The sequence below is a fragment of the Cheilinus undulatus genome, linkage group 6, assembly GCF_018320785.1.
Source record: "Cheilinus undulatus linkage group 6, ASM1832078v1, whole genome shotgun sequence".
Taxonomy (NCBI): Eukaryota; Metazoa; Chordata; class Actinopteri; order Labriformes; family Labridae; genus Cheilinus; species Cheilinus undulatus.
In genome coordinates this window covers 11,145,260-11,172,756 of record NC_054870.1, presented here as the reverse complement: position 1 = coordinate 11,172,756, position 27,497 = coordinate 11,145,260, and the positions used below count along the sequence as shown (strand labels likewise).

At 39.7% G+C, this 27,497-nt stretch overlaps 1 protein-coding gene across 2 annotated transcripts in view; it reads right to left on the bottom strand.

The window, feature by feature from the left end:
• Positions 1-27,497, bottom strand: part of LOC121511269 (adhesion G protein-coupled receptor A3) — a 450,943-nt gene that overhangs the window by 27,784 nt on the left and 395,662 nt on the right. For both annotated transcript variants that reach the window (XM_041789870.1, XM_041789871.1), the window contains one exon: positions 14,960-15,105. In XM_041789870.1, coding sequence (XP_041645804.1) covers positions 14,960-15,105 — 146 coding nt within the window. The remainder of the gene's footprint in view (positions 1-14,959; positions 15,106-27,497) is intronic.

The following is a 27,497-nucleotide window of genomic DNA, read 5'->3' as shown; positions in this document are numbered from 1 at the left end:
GTATCTAAAGAAATTTGGAAGGGATTTTTTTCAGACTTTGCACAAATGCCCACTCCAATCCAAGGAAGTCACTAGATTTTTAAGCTCACAGGTCAAAAGTAAGGGTTACTTAACCTCAAGTTCATCCATTGCTTGTGGACTTGATACCTCCTAGAATGTTTTTAAGGGTATTTCAAAAAGTACTTTCCACAAAAGTCTACTCTGACCCAAGGATGAAATGATTGGACGCTGGAAAACAACACTGAAAACACTGAAGACTAGGCAACATTTCACAGATATAATAGAGAGAGAGATAAAGGCCAGATGTGTAATCCAGGATTAAATTATTTATTTACCTGTTTTAGAAGTAAGATAGGCTACACTAACGGTGACTCGATAGCGTTAGCTCAAACTAATACAGCTATGCTACCCGTGTAATTAACATTTTCACATCAGGCAAGCTTCAGCAATGTGAGCTTAAGAGAACAATACCAAAGCTAACAGGCCTACAATGATAATGTTTCATTATAGCTACCTTAGCTGCAGAGCTCCTTTATCTATTTACCTTTAGCAACACCAGCTTTAGCAAACACAGCTACAGCTAACGTTATGAAGTCACGTATCTACATAGCTTACATGGTTACCTTGTGAGCTTAGCTTTAGCTACATTAGTTATGTTAGCAATGCTGCTCCATTAGCTATTACCAAGTTAGCTTTAGCAATGTTAACTTTAGCAAACATGACTAAAGTTAACTTAGCTATGTAGATAACATACAAACAAGCTTATCAAGCTGCTTGTGAGCTTAGCATTAGCTGCGTAGCTATATTAGCTATGACACTTATTAGTGACATAGCTTACGCAGCTACAAAGATAATGTATGTTTGTAGCTTACATGGGTGCTTTGTGAGCTTTTCTTTAAGTTTGCTATGTTGCTACCAACGCTGCACATCTCTGTTATGTTTAGCTTGGTTAGCTTTAGCAACTTGAGCTTAAGCAAACATAGCGGCAGCTAATGTTAAGAAGACCACGTATCTAGCTTACATAGTTGTTTTGTGAGCTTAGCTTTAGCTACATTAATAATGTTAGCTATGCAGCTCCAGTGTGAGTAGAAAACGTGACTAAAGCTAACTTAGCTATGTAGATAAAGTAGATACAAGCTTAGGAAGCTAATGCTAAGCTTAGCTATGTAGCTATGCTAGCTATATAGCTTGTAAGTTATGTAGCTGACAATGTAAATATGTAAGCAACGCTTACTGCATACGAATGTTTTCATGAAGGCTTTTGCCCTGTAAGCAAACTTTTTTACTTGGGTTTACATTTTGTATTTAGGTTTTTGTACGTCAGGTTTTTGACTTTTGACTTTTGGTATCCCACCTGTTACCTTAACCCTCACCCATACCATAAATGGAAGTTTGATCTGATTTTATTAAGACAGTTTTAATGCGTATATCTGTTCTGAGCTATGCAGCATCTCAGGTGAACAGTCTGTGAGGGTGGACAAATGAATGATCTGAAGCCAAACCGTTTCATTTGAATGTGGAGTTTCAAGAATACTGTGAGCAATATCAGCAGACTTTGCACCAATGTCTAAATGACTTAAAGAGAACTGCATGGATGTTGGTGGTCATAGGTCAAGGTGATTGGGCCTCATGTTTGTTCTTGCTTGTTAACAAAATATCTTAAGAATGTTTTGAGGGATATTCTTCACAGTTGGCACAATGCCCACTCTGATTAAAAAAAAGTAAAAAAAAAAAACACCAAAACCCTTTTTCTTGACCCACCACTGCACTTTAACCATCTGGCATATGCAAACTTTGCAGAGCCACGTAATTGCCAGGTACTAGTTCCAGCTTTCTGTCCCTGCAGGACAAAACATGCTCACATCTTTAGAAACGCTGTTTTCATGGAGTTCAGAATGATCATTTAAATGCAACTTTGGGATGTCAGGAGAACCTGACGTACCCACATCATGAATGTCTTGGAGGAGTTTAAAGAATTTAAACTTTAGTAAAACATGGATTTATGTCAATTCCCATCTTTGCATTGCTTTCTGCACCAAAAATATCTGCTTTAAGTTTGATGGCACCTTTCCGCTCTAAAAACTTCTCCTGAGGGGAGTTAATGTTAAATATGCGATTACAGCCCTGCACCCATCACACCAGATGACTGTCAGTTAAAAACATGAACCAAGGCGTTCAAGGTGTGTGGTGCAACACAGCGTAGCAGATTTGTGACAAAGGTCAGTGTGATGGTCTGCTGGATGTGCCATCGGAGGCTGTCAGGAGAGGAGAGACAGACAGAGAGGTAGATGAGGAGGAATGGGGAGGCCGATGGGGGGGGGGGGCAGAAATTGATTTGTCTCCAGCTGCTAAGTCTCATTGCATGAGGCTGTCTGACAGGGAGCATTACAGTCAATCACCGTGGATCAACTCGACTGCTGCGCCACACGATTCCCTTCCCTGCCCCCAGACAAATTATCTCATTCACAAGTGATGCATGATGGGAGAACCTTGAGAATGTTCAATATTAAAACCAGCCGGTCACGCAGGTGTCTGAGGATTAGCTTTGCAAGGACAGAGCTGTTTATAGGTGGAGGGGATTCTTATCAGGTGGGGTCCTTTTCCCCTGTTGAGCTGCAGGAATACATTACAGAGCACTTTTTAATAATGTCAAAGGCATGACTCTGTCATTTATTGATTTTTAATAGATTGGAGGTGACTCTAAATACTCACATATTTGGCAATGGATTTTGGGGGGGGTAACATGTGTTTGTACATATGTGCCTTTTTTCCAAACTCTATCTTGGTATAAATATCATCTTATCAACACTTTATCAACAATTTAATGCTGAAAATAAAACACTCTTCAATCACTTTCCTTAGCGTTTTCATGGATACATTTAGGACAGACTGTTCCAATTTGTAGGGCCAACACAGCAACTTTCCAGTTTCTCCCAGTAGAAGGGAAAAACTGCTAACGTGTGAACACATGTTAAAAGGCAAATTAAAAAACAAGCAGGTCAGACCAAGCACTTGCTGGCATGCATAGCAGACTCCTAATGAATACAGTGTGTGGTCCCACATGTGTTTCATTCAGTCCTTTGAGAAACTGCGTCTTTAACAGACTCAAAAAAATGCCATTAGTACACATAGCGTTAATAAAACTGATGCTGCTAAGTTCTCTGACAGTAAAAAAATACTGTTTATGTACAGTAGATAAGTCATAAAAATGAGAAGACTTGCAGCTTCAGTGATATCATTGCTGCAATACATACACTATCACCACAGGTGTACAAAACTGAGCACCTAGCCATGCAGTCTTCATTTGTGATACAAAATGTTTTGCACTGAAGAGCTCAGTGAGTTCAAGTGTGGTACTGTGATGGGATGCCACCTTTGTAATTAAAGTTTGTGAAATTTCATCTCCACTGGATATCCCACAGTCAAGTGTCAGTGAAATTATTAGAAGATGGAAGAATTTAGGAACAACAGCAACTCAGCCAGGTAGCGAGAGACCACGTAAAATCACAGAGCAGGGTAATGACTGCTAAGGTGCATGGTGTGTTAAAGTTGACAAAGCTTTGCTGATTCCATAACTGAAGAGTTTAATTTTTTGACTAAAGTAATTCATAAAAATGACTGTTAGAGAGAGCTCTGACTGGCACTCCAACTTGACCAGCATCCACTACAATGAATCACACTTCTCTGTTTGGCAGTCGGATGGGTGAGTCTGGGTTTGGATTGATCCATTCAACATCCCCTTCTTTTTTAACCTTTTGCTCACATTGCAAAATCTATGTCGTATCAATGGCACAGTCAGGTTTGTCACTACCTACAACTATGTTTTATTCACCTGTGACACTGACTCTCCCTTAGACTCTCCACTCAACTCTCCTCCCCTGCCTTTACTCCTGCCTGGATGAGTTTTTGCAGTTACCTGATAAATACCACATTTACACGTGCAGTCTGAAAAAGTAGCTTACACCAGAAAATCAGTCTTAAATCGATCACACAATAAGACCTCTCACTGCTTTTGAATGACATCTGACATCAGGGAGTGCAGGATGACCAGAGTTGCCCTAGGTGAGACTGTGATCCTGCGCCCCAAACCTCCAGCACCTCATCATCAGCTCAGAGCAAAATGAAATGATACTCTCTAATGTGAGGGTAGATTTTTTAAACAAAATCTACATTAATTCAATGAATTTATTCAGTTGGGAGCTGACTATAGGGTATTATGTTCTTGATGAGTAAAGGTAAGGCATCATTGGGCCTATTAGGGTACAGCACAGACTTCATGGGGGATCTAAGGATTTCTCGCCTAGGTTTTTCATTGTCATTTCATCACAGACAGCACACAACTTGGTATTTGTGCTACACGCCAGGATAAACTGACGATCTGATGTCCAAACAAAACTTACTCTGGAAGAGTTGCAGAACTTTATGACTGACAGCACCCACATGGAATTGCAGCCTCTCAGATATTAAAAGCCAAACAAATAGCCAGACTGGGATCAAGAGGTGGGACCTGTGTGCTGCATTCAGGAGCGCCTTGGATTTCCAAATTGTCCTACTGTCTTACTGTTTGTGTACCAAAATAGCTGAGGTACAAACACGATAATAACTGGTGGGGTTGATTTCATTTGAGCTGAATCGCCACTAAAACTACACCCCTGGGTTAAGCCCCTAATCTTAATTCAACGTACCAAGTCATTATGGACAAGGCTTTGCTTCCATCTTTGTGGCAACAGTTTGGGGAAGTTTCTGTTTCAACATGACAGTGCCTCAGTGCACAATGCAAGGATTGTAAAGACATGGTTTGATGAGTTGTGGAAGATTTTGACTGAACCACACAGAGTCCCTGACCTCCACTCCACTGAACACCTTTGGGATGAAATGGAACGGACGCCAGGCATCTGATCTCAACTCTGTTTAGCACCTATTGGATGAGTTAGAACAGAGATTGCAAGCCAGGCCTTCTCGTCAGATATCATTGCCTGACCTCATAAATGCTCCACAGAATGAATGGACACAAATTCCCACAGAAACACTCCAAAACGATGTGGAAAGAAGTGTGGAGCCTGTTATAGCTGCAAAGGGGGGATATTAAAGTCTATATATTTGAATATAATATCATTACAGTCCCTGTTGGTGTGATGGTCAGGTGACCAAATACTTTTGTTCATATAGTGTATTTCCATATTTTCTTCAGACCTACTCACATAAATCATGGGTCACGCATTGCTAAATTTGGATGAATAGCCAACTTTACATATAAGATTTGACAATATAAATCCACATTCAGGGCGACCCCTATAAGACATGATTTGGGGAGAATAGGTGATAAATGTCAATGTGAATGCCTCATGTTCTGTATTATATAAATCCTCTAAAACACCCTGAAGAAAGTAAGTTTTTAAGTACAGGGTTCATATACAGTGCATCTGCACATTCAAAACAGCCGTATAGGGTTATCCCCTAAATCTTTCTCAGCACTGTCTGTAAAGTAATAAAAAAAAAATCCTGCAGCTGAAACTTGATACTATTTTCCACCAATACAAGAAAAAAATGAATACATGATTAAGTGACAAACAGGCATTTGTTACAGTGCACCCTCTGAATCTCTGCTCTCAAACCCTCCCTTTAAAGGATTTCTTGAGGCTTTGGCAGATCAGCTCTGCAGCAGTACGCTGTCAGTATGCAGAGGAGCTCACAGAAGAGGAAGAGCACAGCATGTGTCCAAAAACTGATCCTCTTAAAGATGCCGAATGTCGGGAATAAGCAGACAAAGAATGGGATGGTGAGGGGACTAAAACCACACTAAAGCAAAAAAATCAATCTGATATGTGCGTCTAAGTAAAATAAGTGTTTAATGGGTTAACAGGTCAAACATCATTAAGATTTGTGATTAAATTTCTGGTGCTGCATGCAGCCTACTGTGTGACTCAGATAATTACATATATCACTAAGGTGGAGCAGGAGTTGCAGTTTTTTTTTTAAGTTATTCATCTTTCCTCCTCCCCTTTTACCTCACAGGGTAGTAGGAATCCTCAAACAGAATAACTGAGCTAAAACATTTACTACACACCCAGTTCAACGTTTCCAAACACTTTCCTCCAACAAAAGCCTGCAAGACAGTGTGTCTGTGGACCTGTGGGAAAACTGCAGAGTCTGAGCTTTCAGCAGTATTTTACAACTACAAAAAGAAGAGAGAAATAATCATCAGGCTTGAGCTCTGGAGCTCCTGATCTTTTCTCTTTGATATACTCCAAAATTATGAGCACATGAGTTCAGCTCCAACACCAAGCCATTTCTACATAACGAAGAAACTAAGTGGTTGTTGTTAGTGTTTCAGGCTTTTTGGCCAAATTGGATATTTACAGACCCTCTTACACTGGCAGAAGCTGCTTCTAACCTTTTGGAAATTGCTCTCAAACTTACATTTGTTTAAAACAATCACTACTCCTGCTGGTTATATGACTTTGATAGGTATCCAATCACCAAATAGTTTAAGCCCAACAGTGAGTCAAGAAAATGCAGTTCCTTGAGTGTGGAGGCTGGATGCAGAAGCACCTGAAGTTGCATACACATCCCATACTAAAATGCCCTTCTTACACAAGAAATAAACAAGATTACAGCCTGGTTAAAAAATAATTTTGGTTGGAAGATTTGATGCCCTCATGGCTGCGCTCTAGAAGGGTTGAAGGCTTTTTAAACTAGTCTATCTTGTTTTAAGTAAAGATATTAAAGAGCCTGTAAAGTGATAATAAATCTTTATTCAGGTGTGCTGTATGAGAGGGTTACTGTGTTATGAACCCCTAGTTCAAATTTCAGTCAAATAAAACATCTCTAAGTTTATGAAATTAAGCTTAAAATCATGAAAAATGAGGCAGTAAAATCTGCTCAAAAAAAGGTCAGAGGCCTAGTCAAGGATTTTATTGTGCAAAGAGTAGCCTAACCCTAATCTTGACCCGTACCCTAACCCTGCAGAAGTTTGATCTGATTTTATTTCAGAAGTTTTTCCAATCCGACAAATGCAGCTTATCACCATATTCTACAGCCAGACCATCTTGACCAGTGCTGGCCAAGCTACTTAAAAAATGTAGTGAGCTAGGCTACTAGTTATTCTACAAATATAAGCTTTACTAAACCAAGATCAGGCTGCCTCTGAAAAAAATAAGCTACGGCAACCATGACAAGTTGAAGTACCACATATAGGGTCCCCAGATATCACTGATTTCCTGGGAAAAGGTTTTAGAGACCTGTCCCTGGGAATATCCCTGTTTTTTTTTACTGTGATTTATATGAAACTAATGTAAAGTTAAACAGATATCGTATCTCTGATAGTGACAGCACATAGGCCAACAGCGTATTCTTTCACTACTTCACTCTGGCATTTGTCAAACTGATTCGCTGAAAACCAAAAAAAATAAAAAATAAAAATCAGAAAGAGTTCAATGTTCTGCGCCATAATCAGCTGCATTTCGATGAGCGGTCAAATGGTAAACTCAGGTATTTCCTTCAAAATAAAAGTCAACTTATGTCTCACCAAGTAAAAGCTTTTCATTGGAAACGGCAAATGCAGGATTTTTTCTTCCTCTTTTAAGGACAATAAATAGACACAAGGAAATTCCTTAAAAATGATAAGATGAAGTCAAATTTAAAAATCCTGGATCCAGAATATGTGAAGGATCACTTCCAAAATATATTTGCATGAAATTGGTATTACCTGGGAACCTCTGGTAGTTTGTAATATTCACAGAGGACGTCTTTTAAATACTGAGCATTGATCATTTCTATAACCTGTAAATTCAAAAAATCAAAGCAAATACTATATTCTCTGAGTAAAGCTGACTAAGAGTTTCTGTGGTTTTGTCTCTGTTGTTTTATTTTTGTTATGTAATGGTGTAACAATAGGAGGAAAGAAGGAAAGGAGGTTAAGAAAAGATAAGAAGGATGGCTGGGGAAGAAAAAAGTAGAGAAGATTAGTAAACTGACACAAGAAGAAGTGGAGGAAAGTTGACAGTTATGTAGCAGTTACATATGTTAATAATCTATTTCATTTGATTCCTAGCACAGTCATTTTATCATTGCTTAACTTTTAACATAATAAAGTCTCTAATGCTTTTTTTGGATCAATGCTAAATGTGTATGTTTAGCTCGACTGCTCTTCACCAGACAACTGAGGTTTAATTCTAAAATTAAATTTGATGCAAATCCTTTTAGTGTTCCCATAAGATCCTGAAATGTCTTTGGCAGCCAATATAACATTTTCAGTGTAAAAAAAAAGTCTACCTTTGATGCATCTCTCTCTTTAACAGCTGACAGAAATGATGCACAAGTGTGGGCAGTTAACAAAAAGTGTGTCTGCTCTGGGGATGGTTAACTTGAGGCTTTTGTCATGTTAAACTGTTCACCAGTGATCCAAATGAAGTGACGTCATGTTCACCTTTCTGCATGCTTTTCAGCAGCAGGGATGTGGATATCAAGGATTAGACCATGATGTCACCGTCACAAGGAGTTGAATATTCTCTTCTACATTCACCCCTGTGTATCAGCTGGCTTTTTATACTCGTTTTAGAGGTTTGATTCTGGACCGTGACTTAGGGCTCTGCCACTCTTTTCTTTCTCACTTTGTTTTGGGGAAACTGGAGCTTTTTTAGATGCTACTGCACTTGACCGGGAAAAAGTCTCAGCGACTGAAAGGCTGTTTGATTCAGAAAATGACACAAATAACTGAAAATGCAGATAAACTACTAACCCCGCCACTTGTAGTGCTGTTACTGTCCAACACTGCAGGCGAGTCTGATCTCATCCGCCTTGAATCAGAGATTTCACTGATTAAAAGGACTCCACAAACTCATCTTATCTCTGGGATTTATCGGCCTTATTTCCACATCAAGAGAATAATTACTTTTTTACACCAAAACTTCTTCCATGTTGCAGACAGTGACTCAGATTAAAAATGTAATTTCTAAAAGATGAGAAATCCACAAGTATAAAGACCTGACAGCTATGACACCACACAGTGAACAAAGCCAGAGGCTTGAAAGAATGCAAACGAGCTCTGGATGTCTCTGCAGATGAACAATGCAATAACTCATCTGTGTGAAGCCATTGTTGGCCTCTGAAGGAAACGTGAGCCCAGCCAACACGGAGGAAGAGCACAATCCAGCAGAAATCAACAGACACACAAGTATGAATACAATGAAATACAGGCAGGGACACACACTCTGTACAGTAGAGAACAATGTAACCCAACAAAGAGACAGAAGGCAAGTAAGTATGGAGACTGTAGTGAATGGCTTTCTGACAAAGAATGCAAAATAAACATGTTAAATCATGACTGATCTCTTGCAATTAAAACAATTACTATATAAACTCATGAATTGATAAATCCTAATTGTGCAAGCACTTAAACCTCAAGGAGGAACCAGTGTAGACAGACACCAGGCTTTCACCTATCACATCATTATTATCATGCACATTGTTGTGGAGCAGAGATGATTATCCTGTAACAACAGTGTGCTCCTATTGGGTTATTTAAAGGAATAGACTTCCATGAGTTAATGGTGTTATTCCAGCCAGAGTACATGCCACCATAACAACAAACCTCAGCTATGAGAGTGGAAAAGATGTCTGAGGAAAGTGGGGGTTGCTACAGACTCATGGACAGCTCCCATCACAGAGTCAAATGTTACCATCACTTGTCATTTCACAGAGAACCAGGGACTTGAAGACCGCTATCCCAAAAGCACAGTACTGATGAGTGGCATACTGCAGAAAGCTCAGTGGACCAACGAGGCAGCTGCTGAGGAGTGAGGCACTTTGGAGAAAGTCAAGTCAAGTCAAGTCAGCTTTATTTATATAGCACTTTAAAAAAAAAAAAACAAGGTCAACCAAAGTGCTTTAAAGAGTAACCGTTTCAGATGTCGTGGTAGACGTGCTTGCCATCGCGTCAGCAGCTGTGTGGTTGCTTCTGACGAGGAGGGTTATGCACAATGTGAGGAAATAAGATTTAGTTTGTTTTTTAAATGAGCCACAAAAATTAGACAGAAAATATGGGCACAAGTCTCAGACCTATGATGGCTCATTAGGACCACATTCAAAAAAAGAGAGGATCCACTGATTTTCAAGAAAAAAGTCAATAAAAACAAAGTTTTAAATACATACAAGAAACCAACCTTACAACTTTTAAGTTTAAGAAGTTGAAGTGGTTAACTCTGGCACAAGTTCACCAACTTCCAAGGTGCATGGAGGATGAAGAGAGTCTTGAAGAGAACAAAAATCTCCAGCAACACTTGTAGTTTAGAGAACAGCTTTATTAGACTGATGCGTTTTGGCATGTAGCCTTCATCAGGGTATAAAACGCATCGGTCTCATAAAGTTTTTTTCTGTTCTCTTCAAGATTGAGAAGTTGTAAATCAAGCAGAAAAAAGCCTCAACATTGTTGTGTAAGAGGTTGCAAGTTTTGATTAAATAATCCAGAAAATTTCAAATTTATAGAGTGAAAAACTCAGAATATGATAAGGTTGTAAATGTACAAGAAAACAGACTTAAGTATTTTTTTAAGTTTGAAATTTAAAGAGATGAATACCCACAATTTTGCATTTGATAACTCGTACATTCTGACTATGAATTTAAAAATGTGTAAAGTTTTAAAAATGATTTCTTTTAATTAAAAAGAATTAAACCAAACAGAAATTTTGAGTTTAAAACAAATCATAAATCTATGAGAAAAAAGCCATGAGTTTTGACTTTTCAATCTAGAAAATATCAAGTTTATGTAGCCATGAATGATGTACATTAAACAGCTGTAGCTTCACCTGAACCCATACTGAAAAAGAGGTTGTTTAGCCCCAGTTTACAGAAATGCCTCTTCTAAGCCCAGATGTTAAAATGTGATTATTCTGGGCTAAAAATACCAAGTATTTTCTTATTGCTCATTCCCATTAAAAATTTAATTTTTCAGGATGGCAAAATTGCTTAATCTGGGAGGGTGCTCTCCCACACAAATGGCTGTTCTCACATTATAATCTTGAAATTTCTGAGTTCTTGTAAGTTTTCTACTTTTTTAATCTCGAAAATTGCTATTTTTTCTTTGAAAATTAAGGTGGCTTTCACACTTGGGGCCTGGTCCTGGATCTGAGTGCATTTGAGCCCAAAGTATGGCTCATTTGTCCAGTGTAAATGCAAACAAACTGTGCCCAGGCTGGGCCCAGGCCCAGTTAGGGAGCTGGTCTCGGGCACAATTCAAGTAAACTCTGGCCCGGTTCAATTGAGATGTGAATGGAAACACGTCCAGCTGTATGACGTCATCGTAGAAACTAAACCTCTTTCCACAGTGTGGCAGTTTCTTGCCTTTTTTCCTCAAAAAAAGGCAGAAATATCAGAATCAAGTCAACAAATGGTCTGTTATGACTCCCCTTACAAATGTGCAAAAGTTGGAGTCAGCCAGATGAGATGCAAAGGCAATAAACCTCACCTCAAAATTCACTGTATCTGCACCAGTGTAGTAGTAGAGTCACCAAACCTTGAGTCCAAGTCGAGTCCCAAGTCCCGAGTCCATGTTGAGTCCGAGTCACCAAAGACAAATCTGAGTTGAGTCCAAGTAGAGTCCCCTTTACCTGAATCTGAGTCCGAGTTGAGTCGAGTAACCATTACCAATGTCCGAGTCCTAGATGAGGCCCCAGTACCTAAACCCTAGAGCCAAATTAAATTAAATTATTAGCCATTTTTAAGTTATTCCAGCTTTCCAGGTTGGCTACGTTCATGTGTTTTATTAATGCATGAATTTCTTCAACCTTTTATTCTAAAAGACTGGAGGAGCTGTTAACAGCAGCTGTGCACAAACAAAACCAAACATCTACGACCCAGTGGTGGAGTAGTAGATCAGGACTAAAAGCCTAGCATTTTAGTCCTGGTCACCCTCCCGTAGTTTCAGTCTAGTTTTAGTCCATGAAAACTCAAAAAATTCCAGTCCAGGATAAGGGTCATAGATTTGTATTGATATTGATACTCTTATTAATACTCCTTAATAACACTCTTCATCGATAATATTAGTTATATTAACAGGATTATTTGTGTATCTAGGGTGGAAACATGAGACACTGATGTTTTTAACTGAACTCATGCTTTATATCTATCTTATACTCAATATTCCTCCTTTGAAATGACTGCATTTATTTCTTACTAAAAACTAAAATTCCAATTTTCTCTGTGTGACATTTGAACACATCATGAAAAGGTCTTAACTTTGTCCCCCTTTCGATACTCTGAAGTCTGAGTTGTCAATAAACACATCATAATTTTACCGTATGCCGCCTTGTTTAGCTCACTGATCAGCATTATCTCGCCGATGTTAATGCAGATTTCAATGTTGGATTGGTATATTTAACTAACGGGACTCACTACAAGGTTTTAGAGTTTTTATCACTCTGTCCAAGACTGAAGAGGATTACTGTACAGCAGCTAATATGACGAGTCTGAGCAGCTGACGCAGTTAGAGTCCGAGTCCGAGTCATTAGCACTCGAGGCCAAGCCGAGTCACGAGTCCTCCACATCAGGACTCCACAAGACTGATCTGCACATTGCAAGCCTAATTAATCCTGTGAGCTGCACATAGATGTGTAGATATGAAAGAGATGCTGCTGGCATCTTAAAAAGTGATTTTAACAACCTCCATATGTCATACAAACATGAACAAAATTCACTCAGGTCATAACCTCTGTGGTTGCCATGGTAGCTTTACACGTGTGCAAAAAAAAAAAGAAAAAAAATGGCATGAGCCCAAAACAATTCAGATTTATAAAAAGTTGCACATGCACCTCTGCGAAATATTCTCTTCTAATTCCTGAACTACCTGAAATGCACACACATAGATCTGCCTCCAGTTCTGCGCTTTACACACCTACATTTATTTAAACTAAAAACCAACACCTCTCTGATAGCAAGGAATTTGTTTTAAACAATTACAGGAGCTATGGTCTACAAATATTTCACACATCTCAGCGTTTGGTAGGGATGTGTCGGTTGCAAATGTGGAAGAATAATGAAGATCCAAATTGTGTGGCTGGTTCAGATGAGCTTTAATCACTGCGCAATGGAGAGAAGAAACTTACAGCATGGCTGGCAAGATTCTCTACTGTCAGAGCAGGCTAGAGATGGGGTTTTTAAAGAGGGTTTGAGGATGACAAAAGGCTGATCAAAAAGACTCACAGGACAAAGGAAGTCACAAGGCAACATGTGGTCACATGGGGTACAGGATGCAAACAGTGTGAAGACTTTCAATAAACATTCAACATTTGCATTTAAAGATCCACAGGATCGAACGAAGTCACACGGCAACATTTAGTCACATGGGGTACAGGATGCAAACAGTGTGAAGACTTTCAATAAACATTCAACATTTGCATTTAAAGATCCACAGGATCGAACGAAGTCACACGGCAACATTTAGTCACATGGGGTACAGGATGCAATCAGTGTGAAGACTTTCAATAAACATTCAACATTTGCATTTAAAGATCCACAGGATCGAACGAAGTCACACGGCAACATTTAGTCACATGGGGTACAGGATGCGATCAGTGGGGAAGACACTCAATAAGCATTCAGCATGTGCATTTCTATGTCACATCCTGGGTGAAGGTATCAGCGAGAGTAGGTTAACAATGATGTGTAAAGAGACAGCAGAGAACATATGGGTTCTTATTAAAACAAAGCAGAAACAGGTTAACTGAATAAAACATAAAATTTTACTTCCACACAAACTAGCAAGCTCTATCTGCAGGCTATCTGTGGTACCGAATTAGGAGCCATCTAGGAACTGAAAGAGCTGGCTCTTTTTGCTGAACTGAGGTGAAAAGCAGATGGATTTGCCCGTTTTCATGATTCTCACTGGCGAATCCATCTTGCAAAGCTCCCATGTGGACTGTTTGGGTCTGGTTAGAAAGTGACAGGACCAATCAGCATAGAGGGGCAGTACTTTCAGGTGTGTAGGAGCCGTGATATAAGCAAGCAGTGACAAGAGGCTGGAGCAATTATGGCACAAGAGATTAGCGTGGATGCTGCTAAAGCGCCAGTCTTATCAGAACATTTTTTCATTAAAAGAAGAACAAAGAACAGCAGTGAGTTGTTTTCTTTTAAAAAACAACAAAAGTTGTGTACTGACATGTCTACAGTCGCTGTGGTTCGTGGCGTTATGCTGTTCTCTTTGGAGTTTACTCCTCGGTAGCGGCTATGTCACGTGTTTTGTTGCTCTGATTGGCTTGTAAAGATGTGACAGACAGAACGTTCATCCGATCACCCTCTGAGGAATTTTTCAAAGGCTCTGTGGGGGAAGTAGCGTACTCCAACTTCAGATCAGGTTTAGGGCATATGCAAAGTTTATAAATGAGCCTCCAGGTCAGTTGCAGCATGTAGATCATATTTCTTGTAGCCTGTGTGACATGTATGTCATACAGTACATTCCTGATGAATGAGTAGTATAGTGCTTGTTCCCAGAGTATTCTACTGTTCACATTACGCAAAATGCCCATCCTTAATTTGAACTAGCTCAAATAGTAAATGTCCTGTTGATGCATCAGTAATCTAGAAATGTCAGTTGTCAGTTTTCTGCAGGATCATATGATGACATAAATATAGGAAATGTCACTGGTGCTGCTGTGTTAAATACAGCTTCAAAATATATTTTCACCTTATAATAAAAGACACTAACTGGGACAGGAAGCGCCTGTGATTGTATAAGATTTCCAGTTACATCTCACAGTCGAGGTCAGGTCATATGCTGACACAGAAATGAAATAAGGAAGTAAATAATCGTGCGGTGAACCAGTCCTTGGCCTGTAAAGATACACACAGTGAGCAGGAAAGCCAAGTTCACACTCACAAAGACACGACAACCCATGAACACACATACACAGCTGTTTATGCACTAGAAGAAATCAGGAGGGGGGGCTGCAGTGACATTTGTGCTTACTTCAACAGCGGCTGTTTAGGGGGCGGAGGTGGGTCACCATCTTGGCTCTGCGGAGGCTTCTTGGTCACCTGCTTGTAAATGTTCCTGGCCGTCACCCCGAGCCACAGCATGGTCGACAGAGACGAGTAGTGCAGCACGACCCCGACCTGGAGCGAAGGGAGAGAGGGAACATCGAGTTATTTATTTGACTTTACTGAACTTTTGCTCTATGCACCGTACACGCCGTCGCTCTGGAAAATGTCACACTTGATTATATTCCTGTAAGTCAAAGTAAAGATGTGGAGGAAGAGCTGCCACTCTTCACTCAATAACATCATCAATATCACTCCAAGGGTGTCTCCATAGACGTTTTCCTTTAAGGGCTGCTTTGTCTTATCCTTTGCTTAAAGACAATAATACAAGAATACAATGACAGGTTCAAAAAGTGCTATTGAATCATCAAGGTTGTTTGGGATAAGAGCATTATGACGAGGTTAGACTGGCAGATACTGAGCAGTTCCTTATCAGTTGAGTTAGAGGACACGAGGTGTGCTCTGTGAATAACAAATCTGAATATAAATGACTGTCACGTTGACGGCTATCAGAGCGTGATTGTTTTCCAAAACACACAGTATACATGTCCTCGCTCTGCCTCATTTTAATATTCATGGATTATGTTGGAAAGGAGAGCAGAGCTAACTTTGTTTAAAGGCTTTTTGCCAACTCAGAGAAAGATGATAGGGATGAGAAGAGAATTAAAAAGAGGAAGGATGGAGATAATTAAAATGCACCGAGCCTTTACTCCACTAGGGCAGTCTCCTCAGGATGAACGGACAGTCTGAGCTACCCAATCAAATGGCTTCTCTCCAGACTGAGAGGCCCAGGGACTAAAGCTAGTGCAGCAGAGTCCAGATGCTAATTGGAAGTGTCCTTGAGCTGGTTACAGAGAGCAGAGAGCGGCCGCGAAGTCAATCAGACCGCACACTTTGGGGCCTTATTAGCGGGACAAAGTGACAGGAAGGAAGTGTGCTTGTAATATGGAAATAAGTAAGGAGCAGGGGGGTATATAGATAGGGAGCATACAGTGACCATTACATACTGATTAAACCTGATTAAATGTGCAAAAAAATGAAATAGTAAATGACTTGAAAATGTAAGAGACCCCACATGAATGATGGCAAATAATGACAGATGTAACAGTTTTGTTTTCATACTGTGTGGTGAGATGACAAACCAACAACCAAGCTTGACTTTTAAAACTGGAAATTTCATATGGTCAAATGCCACTCAAGGGTAAAGAAGCTAAATGTGGGTAGCTGTTAGCTTTTGAGTGCACTTTTGGGGGGTGGAAAGCGAACATCACATCTGTATTGACAGAAAAACAGACACTTGTTATTGAAAATGAGATATTATGGCACGGAGACCTACTCATTGTGAAAAAACAAAAAAGTAACTATCAAGTTAACCTGTAACCCATGTAAAATCTTAGCTGCTAACATCCACCAAACCACCCATTTATTTCATCCTTTTTCTCACATTTTTCCATGTTGCTGAGGCTGGCAGGCTAAGTGGGTAAGCCCAGATGTCTGTCTCTCCAGAATCCTTTTATTACTCACACAGGGAATCCCAAGGTGTATCTAGGCTAGATGAGATATGCAGTATAATCCCTGGAGCAACCTGTGGATCCATCAGGGGGTCTCCTCCCAGTTAGACATACCAGAAACCCTCCAAAGGGATGTGTCCAGAAGGTATCCCAATCAGATGCCCAAACCAGCGCTATCTTTTGATGTAAAGTTGCAACACCTCTACTCCCAGCTCCTTCCTGATCTTTTATCAAAGCAACTCAGTTTGAGAGCTTCATTTAAACTTTAACCCCAGATCTCCTGCTGTGGCTGTACCTGGGCTCCAGTGGTTTGTTTTGCTGCTTTTCAAACTCTTTGGAAAGCTTTTCTGTCAGCTGCAGAGGCTTCCAAACCACACTAATAGGCCATGTTTAAGAGTACTCATTGCATTATGATGTGCATAAGAGGCACTGCATGTGAGCACACCGTGGGAGTTTCACAATCACACTAACCCTGCACACAAAAGTACTGCCCTGCACCTGATGTTACACACTACCAGCTTGTTCCCCCAATAACTCCTCTCTTACTACCTCCATCGGTGGATCACGAGTGAAATAACTTTGCCACGCTGTTCTGCCTCTGTGTTACACGTTGCATTTGAGGAGTAAAAGGGGTGTAAATATTCTGCCTTGAAATGGTTGTCTGTAAGGGCCTACTGCTGGATAACTGCTGACTCTGCACCAGCTTGTCTGTCGATTCTGCTATTTATTTTACCTACACTAATGAACAAGAGCCCAAAATACTTAAACTCTTTGCTTCTAGCGATAACTCACTCTCCACCCAAATGCAGATCTGCAGCTTTCAGACAGAGACACATGGTCTCTGATGTGCTCTGATCCTGACTAGCTCGCACACTCCTCCAGTGTCTGTGGCATTATTTTTATTCCTAAAAACTGAGCGCTCAATCTGGGATATTGAACACAAAAACATGTTTTGCTGGAACTTTTGCATAAAAGTGATTCATAAGTGAAAAACAACTTATTTTTGGCATACCAAAATCATGATGTGCTCAGTAAAATTGTTTTCATGCATTCAGCTGTCTATATAACTTTTAGAAAAATAATTATTGCGATAATATATGTTCAAAATTCCCAATTGATTGCTTGGTGTGTTAACACAAAAATACTGCCCTAAGTGTCCAGTAGAGATCACAGCTTGACAAAGCCAATAAAGCCACATCATCTGCAAAAGCTGAGATTTAAATTAGTGATCATGCCCAGTGAATATTACCACATCTGGCTACTATCACCTAAAATGGGCAGAGCCATATTCAGAACTTAAGACTTCAAATTGTTTTTCCACAAACTTACCGGTACTATTAGGGTTTTTCTAACAGTCTCTACTTTCAGTGTGTTAACATACATTAAACGGATATTTTGGGATTTTTGAAGTTGGGTGATATGTCAAAGTCATATTTTCTTGTCCCATTTTTATGTAAAATTTTTTGAACTACGTAAATAAAATGTTCCCATTTACAGCCATTATGCTGCAGATCTCTCTTTGCTCGTAATAACCACAGGATCAACTTTCAAATCCCTGCAGGCTAATTCCAATAATATAGCCATGTACCTCATACAGCCCATATAATGTATAATGTAGTTCTCATCTCCTGTTTACTAAGTCATGCAGTTACTATACCTTAATAACGTCATCATGCTGCTACTGTATCTTGCTCATTTTATAATGTAGCTCATAAATCTTAGTGACCTTGCAAAGCAGATGGATACGCCTGTTTCCTTGTTTTTCACTGGCGAATCCATCTTGCAAAGCTCCCATCTGAACTGTTTTGGCCCGGTTAGAAAGTGTTTTATCAGAACTTGATGACATGTCTTCTTTGAAAGACGAACAAAGAACAGCAGTGAGTTGTTTTCTTTTCAAAAACGACAAATGTTGAGTACTTACATGTCTATAGTCACCATGTTTCGTTTTATTCCCCAGTAGCTGTGCACGCTCAGCTTGATAGCAGCAACATCACGTGTTTTGTTGCTCTGATTGGCCCGTAGAGATGTGACAGACAGAACGTTCACCCAATCATACTCTGAGTTTTTTTCAAAGCCTCTGCCTTTTCTCAAACATTTCCTATTAAAGCTTTTCCAGATAGATGTCTGGGAAACACATCCATCACATCCATCTGGTGTGTCAGGTTAAAATCTTAGTAGCTCATAATGCAACTGATGAATTTTGGTTACTCTTTCACTAAACTGTCATATTTTAGGCACTATTTAATGTCGCTATTGTGTATTGGTCACGACAAATCTATTGCCTTTCTGTAATTTTATTTTGCTGCTTTGCATCTTGGTTATTTTATAATGTAGCTTCAAAAGCTTTGTAGCTCATAATGCTACTGATGAATTGTGGTTACTCTTTTACTTTAATGTCACATTTTAGGCATTACTTAATGTTGCTAATGTGTAATGATCATGACATATCAATTGCCTTCCTGTATTTCTACATTGATAATACTGTGTGGTCATTTTATGATAATGCTCTGCACTTTATGTATCTCATAGAAAAGGGTCTATTAATGGTTTTATTACCTCCGCCAAGGAGGTTATGTGATCGGCAGGGTTTGTTAGTTAGTTAGTTTGTTTGTGGATTTTGATGAAATTTTCAGGAAATGTCAGAAATGGCATAAGGAAGAACTGATTCGATTTTGGGACTGAACCGGATCACCGTCTGGATCCAGGAATTTTTTAAAGGATTCTGTACTATTGGGAGATAGGGCTAATGGCAGAGGTCTGCGCTTTCCGAGTGCTTTTCTAGTTTATCTCGTGTGTTAGGACTTAGCCTTTAAAATACAGTGCTTAACAAATGTATTAGACCACCCTAATCCTAACCAAAGTAAGGTTTATGCCACAGCTGCCCTAAATTAACAGCATTGGTAATTACCAAAATCATTTTTTATGTTTCTGCAATGGTTAATACACCAATATGTAGAAGCTCTTTAACCCAAATGATATTTTTAATGCTAAAATAGAACTATTGTTAACCATGAATTTCCAAATTTACTGATTTACAAAAAACTAAAAGTAGTAAAGCACATTCATATTTCTTGATTAATATGTCAAAATAAAGTTATTTTCTGTATTCCTGAACAGAAAAATGAGTTTTAGTGGTTGAATGTTATGCTTGATTAATTTCTGACTTCTCAGAGAAGCCCAGTGAGCCAGCTCAAATTTGGGTGAATTCAGTTTGAAATCCCTCATTCCTGTTCAAAATGGTAAAATGTGGAGAGCTCACTGAAAATGAAAGAGTCCGCATTAAAGCACTTCATGATGTTGAATGGTCTTTGAGATAAATATGACAGGTGGTCTAATAAATTCGTTAAGCACTGTACATATGTGAAAATTTTGGACTACTTTCTTACCTTTATACAATTTGTACATAGTAGGACTTATTTATCGTGCTCTATAATGATCACTAGTGCATTTTTTGTACTTTGTCTTGTCAGCTCTGGTCCTGTCAGGTGTCTGCCCTTTTTATTGGGACTTTTATGTATGTTTTGTGTCAGTTTTATGTGAAACAACAGATGGAAATTAGCAACTCACTAAATCTGGTGCAACCATGTTTTCATTTACTTTGTATAAATGATCAATGTCATTGCACATTGTCCCTTGATAAATAAACTTAACTAAACTAAACCCAACTTCAAAAATCGTGAAATACCCCTTCAACTCTGCTAGTCAAATGCTAAGCATAAATAAAGTTAACAAGCCATGTTGGCTGCAAAAGTCCAATGAAAATCAAATGATGAATTTAGACACTTTTCTCTTTAACCAAGCCACAAGACATTGATCCCAAAGCCACACTTGGATCATTCGTCAGAATGCTGTATGAAAGATAAACATCCTGCAATCTCAGTAGTTTGACAGAAAGAGCCAGATAAATAGCAGGCTCAACAGTAACACTGGTATACAGGTTATTTGTTTTGCTTCTACAGCAACCTATGTTTAAATTTTCTGTCCATAAATATGAATTTTGATTACACATGTGTGACAAATAAGACTTCAAATTAGACTTCAATATAAAACATATTGTGTAAAATACCCCCCACCCCCACCCCCCTTTCTCCTCATGATGTCATGTAGGGAGTTAGCACCGCCCTCAGGTTTGGTTGGCACTCCCCTCTAGGGAGAAAGTTCTACCCTCCTCTCCTGATCCTCCTCTCAGCTGGCAGCTAAGAGAAGGACCAGGACAGCAATTTCTGGAGAGGGCGTGGTCTGACTCAGGGGTGGAGTCAGACAGCTCATTAATATTTAAAGCCACAGACACAGAAACAGCTTGTTCTGAGCAGGGCTAAAACAGAGGGGTGTTTAGACATGCAAAAATCCAACACTGGAGTGTTTTTTCAGAAACAAACTTCACAAGCATGGGGACCTCTTAGACCAATATAAACTTGTCTTAAAGGGTTAAAATATGTGACCTTTAGATGATGCCAATAAAATTAATCAGATGTTTTCAAAGTTCATTTTGTGCAGAGCATAGTGTGCAGCATGATAATACCTTAAATATATGTATGTACACATCTATCATTCACAGGTCAAAACATGATGATCTGGATCACTAATGAGTGCAAGAATTTTGATCACTATTGAGAACAATTTGAGTTCTAATCAAAGAATATAAAAAAATTATCTACAAGGATTCATGTAAATGCAAATACATGTTTCATGACAACACAATAAAGAGTGAGTTCTTTGCACCGCTTTAGTAGAGGACTTGTTACACAGTTTAAGCACATACTAACATTTCTAAAATCAAACGTCCTTCATAGCTGACTTCTGTGGGCATATTCATTATATTGGCTCCCTACTGCTCTTGATGCATAAGTAACCAGTCCACATGAAGCCCTTTACATGTAAGAAAAAAGAGCTCAGAAGAACTCAAATTGGATCCAGTGGAAGCACAAAGCAAATCACTGCAGATACTGTAATGTCTAGAGCTGGCGTTTGCCATCACCACTAATTTCACAGTGGCCCACTAATGAGAAAAAAACCCTCTGTGAAGCATCTTAAAGCTGACAGCTGGATGTAACCTCAGATCTAGGTCACTTTTAGCAAAGTTCTGTACTTAATTAATGCGTGATTTAATGTTGGTCACAGTCACTGAACAATCAGCTGAGATGTATAAGGCAGATTTGAGTGGATTGGGGTTAGTTAAGGTGAAACGGGGGGAACTGACAACATGCTCTATGTTTAACACAAACAGGTAAGATGGAGTGACAGCAGAGGTGTTGCTCAAATCAATGACAAAACGAGCGTAGTTGGTGCAAAAGATAGAAATAGAGATCAGAGATGACTTTGAGGCCGTAAAGACGTTGGATACTGCATAGCGACAGTGCCACAGTGGGTGGGGAGGCAGTGTGAGACTGAAGAGTGGCACACACAGATAGAGAGCAGGAGGATGAGTATAGGATGCAGGTGGTAAAGGAGGAGGGTTGGGAGTGTGTGCTTGAAGTGCTGCGAGAGCTGCCAGAGCTGGTTTCAAAGCTCCTTGAAGTTCCTTCTGTCGGAGGGAGAGCATGTACTTATGTGTCCCCCTGGGAGGAGGGTGTGTACAGAGGGGAGGTGGGATGATTGGGGGGAGTACAGAGAGCTCAGCAGGCTCAGTGTGGATGTACATTTGAATATGTGTGTGCATCTCCTCCAGCGCTGCTGTAATTATCCCAAACAGTGTGTGTTGGGGCCGGACTCCATCCCACAGGAGCAGCGCAGCACAATCTGGGCTCAGGCCCAAATCTGCAGAGACTCGTCCTGTTAGCAGTGATTGGTTAGAGGAGGAGCAGCAAGAAACATTCATCGGCCCCGGGATGAAATTAGATAAATGAATAAAGGCTAAATAAGTTAAAGAGCAATAAAGCCCGCAGCGCCTGGACTCACGCTGCAGGACAGAAAATGAGCAGCAGGACACGAAGTCTTCAGGGGATGAATAAAGGACCAGTTCACCAACTTATGTTGCAACAATAAGATTTATTTAATCGTCTTTTTAAAATGTTACTAGTAATGAACTTTAAGAGGATATTTTGATATCTTTGAACTAAAACATCCCGCTGGGTTGTCCTTTTAGGTGCATTTAAAATTCATCACGAAAATGATGTTGAATCATTTACCTCCTGAAAAGAGAGCATATCCAAACCAGTCTTCAATGATTAACAACTGATTCAACTTTTTATATGAAGTTGATGGATCATTGCAGTGGTAGAGTGGTTACCAAGGACACTGCATGTTAGGTTAATGTGGCAAAGTGCAGAACTGGAATATGCTCCCTGATCTGATCTGCATGTAAAAAGTATTCACCTCCTTGGATCTTTTCCCCTGTTATTGATTTCATAAATCAATCATGGTCAAAATAATTGGGGCTTTTTTTTTTTCTTTTTTACAAAAAATACAAGAAAACCTCTCTAATGTGAAAGTGAAAACAGATGACAACAAAAATATCTGCCCCACGCAACTCAGAGAAAAGGTTATTATAAAAGTATAAGTCAGGGGATGGATAAAAAAAATCCAAGGCACTTTACACCCCTGGAGTTCAGTTAAATCCATCATCAAGAAATGAAAGGACTATGGCACATTTGTAAATCTGCCTATCAGGCTGTACTTACAAATGAAGAGACAGTGCAAGAAGCAGACTAGTGAGAGAGCCACCAAGACACCTACTCTGAAGGAGTTACAAGCCTCAGCAGCTGAGATGGGGCGAACTCTGAACAACTGCTGCTGGGGTTCTACAACAGTTAAAGCTTTATAGGAGAGTGGCAGAGAGAAAGCCACTGTAGAAAAAAACTCAGATTAAATCTTGACTAGAGTTCACCAAAAGGCATGTGGGAGGCTCCATGTTCAAGTGGAAGAAAGTTCATTAGTGCTTTTTGGCTATCAGACAAGACGTTATGTTTGGCGCACACCAAACACGTCACCACACACACTATCCCCACTGTGAAGCATGGGGGTGGCAGCATCATGCTGTGGGGATGCTTTGTGGCAGTTGGCCCTTGAAGGCATGAAAAGGTAAATGTAAATGAACATGGGAACATATAGTAAAATCTTGGAGGACAATCTTATTCTGTCAGCAAGAGAACTTCAGCTTGGGAAAAGATTTATTTTCCAGCAAGACAATGACCTGAAGCATACAGTGAAAGCTACACAGAAATGTTTTAAAGACATCAAGGTTCTGGAGAGGCCGAGTCAAAGACCAGACCGCAATCCAATAGAGAATTTGTAGCTAGACTTGAAAAGGGCAGTTCACAACCAATCCCTATGCAACCTGACAGAGGTTGAGCAGTTTTGCAAAGACTGGAGTTTAATTTCAGCATCCAGGTGTACATGCGTGACCCAATCCTATCCACAGACTCAGTGCTGTGATTGCAGTCATCTTACGAAATACTGACTTGAAGAGGGTGTTAATACAGTCACACAACACCAATTAGGAACGAATGGGAATGGAAGACAGTACAGTTAAGCTCTCATTGGACTTGCATACTGCAGTTATGACCATAAATTTCTACAAATATCGGGTACAATCTCACTTTCTCATGGGTTAATCAGTGTATCTGGTGTTGAGGAGATAACTTTAGTACTGCAGATGTCCTACAACACATCTAGCCAGATGACAGGAGACTAGAGTCTTGAACTGAGCTAAGAGGCTTCCTGTGTCCCTTTCACAGCTTTTCTCCCTCATTTTGTCATAAACATGCTTTTGGTGGAAACAGTGGTATATAATCAACCAAATAAACTTTATTAAGATGCCACATATTGGTGTGTTTTCACATATGAGCCTGTTCCATGATGGAGATGGAGGCGCCTTTAGTCCAAGCCTGCCGTCATTTCTCTGCAATTTTTAAAGCTTTCTGTCTGAAAATGTCACAGCATTTGGGAGATCTAACGATCTCTTTCTCCAATTTGGACAGTGACCACAGTTGTAAATTGAATCAAACTTTGGCATTTTGACTGTGCTTCTCTATGCAGAAACCACTTCTTGTTCCCCAATCTTGAGTTCTTCCCCGTGTCATGACATCATCTGCAAACAACCTATGCATGAAAGAAACAAGACAGCTTGCACTTTCTGTATTCCCCTTATTGATACTGTTGTCTTGCACAACATTGGTAGAACCACTCTATACTTTGATGTAGCATGTGGGGGAGTGTTAAGACTCTGGATCCAGTTCTTAGAATGAAAAGTCATATGCACATTACAGTTATTAATGTGATCTTACAGCCAGGGAGTAGTTGAGTGAGCAGAGCTGCATCTTATGTCAAACACCCCCTCTTTTCCTGTCAGTTACAGATGTGGAGGGAGACTCGACAGCTGTGACTTGAGCGGCGCCTTCTTATGGACCCTCCTGTCACAGAAGCATCTTCTAGGCAGCTCAGGCAAAAATGGCTGCCGTGAAGTATGACACTCTGAATTTTAGCATAGAGGTGGAGTCTCAGTGGAATAAGGAGGCTTTAGGAGGCTAAAGTGTTTGTGACGGCCGAAGAGTCTCACACATACTGCAGCTCACATGAAAGAGAGCCAGCAGGGTCCAGTGATGGGAAGGAGGGAGTGAGTGAAAGCAGGTAGTACTACAGGTGAACAGGAGTATACACCAATCTCTTTTTGGCTTCATACAAAGTCCACACTGAGCTGAGCTGACAGAACAGGATGCTCTCCTCCAGCTGATGTTTCATGTTCACATCCAAAGAAGGTCAAGCTATCAATCAAGTGGAGAGAGAGTACAACAGGAACATATGGCTGAACAACCATGCAAACAAGTAAAGAATGGCATTTTCTTTTTCACACAGCCTCTTCCTGAAACAGAAAACAGATTTCAACAACCTTAAATGAATGTGCCATCTCAGCTGTCACTTTAAGATATGGTAACAACTTCCTTTGACAAAATGCTGCAGTGTAAGAGGAATTTTGATGTTTTGAGGAGCTGATTTTCACATGCAGTGCCATATCAATGACAGTTGGTCCAAACATTTTTCAAATTGCTCCAGCAGATGGATGCAGCCTGTAAACTGTGGCAGAGGTAACAGATGTATCATAAAAGTCGCTTTTATGTTACAGGCTGGAATTGTTCTTGCAAAGGTCTTTGCATCATCAGTTTTTTCCTGATTAATTTTTTATCACCAAAATCTGCAAAAAAGCATGTAATGTACAGACACTGTTACGCACTATGAGTCTGCAGCATTTACCCTTTTATTCATTGTGAAAGTCTGCAGTATGACACAAAATGAAGTCATCAAGCAGTGAAGATAATTTTCTTCTTGATAAAGACAATACTTGGTCCATCCACTTCTGGCAGAGCTTTTCATATATTTTGGCAACTTGCACAGGCTTGTGAATCATGGCGCTGCGCCAAGTACTAAAAAGCAAGTTGGAGAGACAGGGCACATCGTTTTAGCTCAGTCTTTCTTGCTTTTACGTGACTGTGAGGACAAAATTAAACCATTATGTTCTGTGGTTAAACTCAGCAGGAAAGACAGAGCGAAGTTTCGATGCAGGGGACAGAGAAACAGAGTCTGATGCTGCTCTGAAATGTTTGACAACTCTTTCGGTGGCTTGAAATGTCATAAAGGCAGAAAATCAAACATGTTAAAAAAAAGAAAGGAAAAAATGACAAACAAAAGTTCAGAGCCAGTGTGCCGCATGATTCACACAAGAAAACATCTTTTTAAATGTGCAGCTATTTTTGCAGACTCAGTGTCAGAACAGAAAGGAACCCTACAGCGGTCGATCTTTCTTCGGCTGGGAAATGTTGTTTTTAGGGAAAACAATCAATTTGGCAATCTTTATTAACGGCCTAATTTCAGTGTTACTTACGAGTCATCACATTTCCACAACAACAACGTGAGGCAATTCTCACTGATGCCTGGATTTGTGAATCTGATTTCAGAGAGGTTCAAACTTCAAATCTATGATTTAAATGAGATGTGCACTACTGCAACAGTGTGCTCTAAAAAACAAAAACTAATAGTAGGAGACAGCTTCATATAATTATTTTCATATATACGCAGTTATATCTTGAAAAATATGCAGGAGTGCATGTACAAAATGGCACTCTGATGCCAACTGATCCCTGGTTGAAGGTCACATATTATGCAAAATTGACTTTTTTCAGGCTTCCTAACAAAAAAATGTGTGCCCCAGCAGGGGCAGATGGGTTTTTAGACATGCACAAATCCAATAATGGAGTGTTTTTTCGGCATGATTTGGGGACCTAATATATACGTCTTAATGTGACTGCATAAACACTGTTTATGCAGCTTTGGTTGCATTCTTTGTGTAAGTAACCAATTTAAGATTAAAAAAATTAACGCTTCAAGCTCTACACTATTTTGAAACTATTTTGTCTCACCTGGCTTGTTCTCTAAAAGCCTGTAAAACATCAACCTTGTGATGCACAGTCAAGCCTTAAACATCCTTTTATTTCAGGACAACCCGTGTGCTGCAGTTATGTCACTTGAGTTTTAAAACTGTAATGGTACTATGAAGACAAAAGAAAAACCTAAACATAAAGTTTAAAACTCAAAGATTTTTATGTGACACACAGTAAACTGTAATGACTCATACTCTATTTTTTTTTTTTCAAAAATATTGACATTTTTACAAACAACGTCCAGGTGTTTCTTTGTGTTAGCTTCTTTTTCTTCACTGAGAGATATTCAGGCCTTCTCCTGCATGATGTGCCCAGTCTGACACACTCAGTTTGGTAAAGCGCAATGTGACGACAGAACAGCCTGCTATTGGTTGTCACAGCCAAGTCACATTGTACTCAAAGTTTGCATGTGATAGAAAGTACTAATTTTGTTCCTTATTGCATCCAATAAAAGCATTGAAGTGGATAGTTTTCTCACTTGAAATACAGTAGCAATGGCTCTTTAACTGCTAAGGATTATGCTGATAGGAACAGCGACTTCATGTTGCAGAGCCCTGGATTTTTTGGTCCTCTGCTGGTCAGT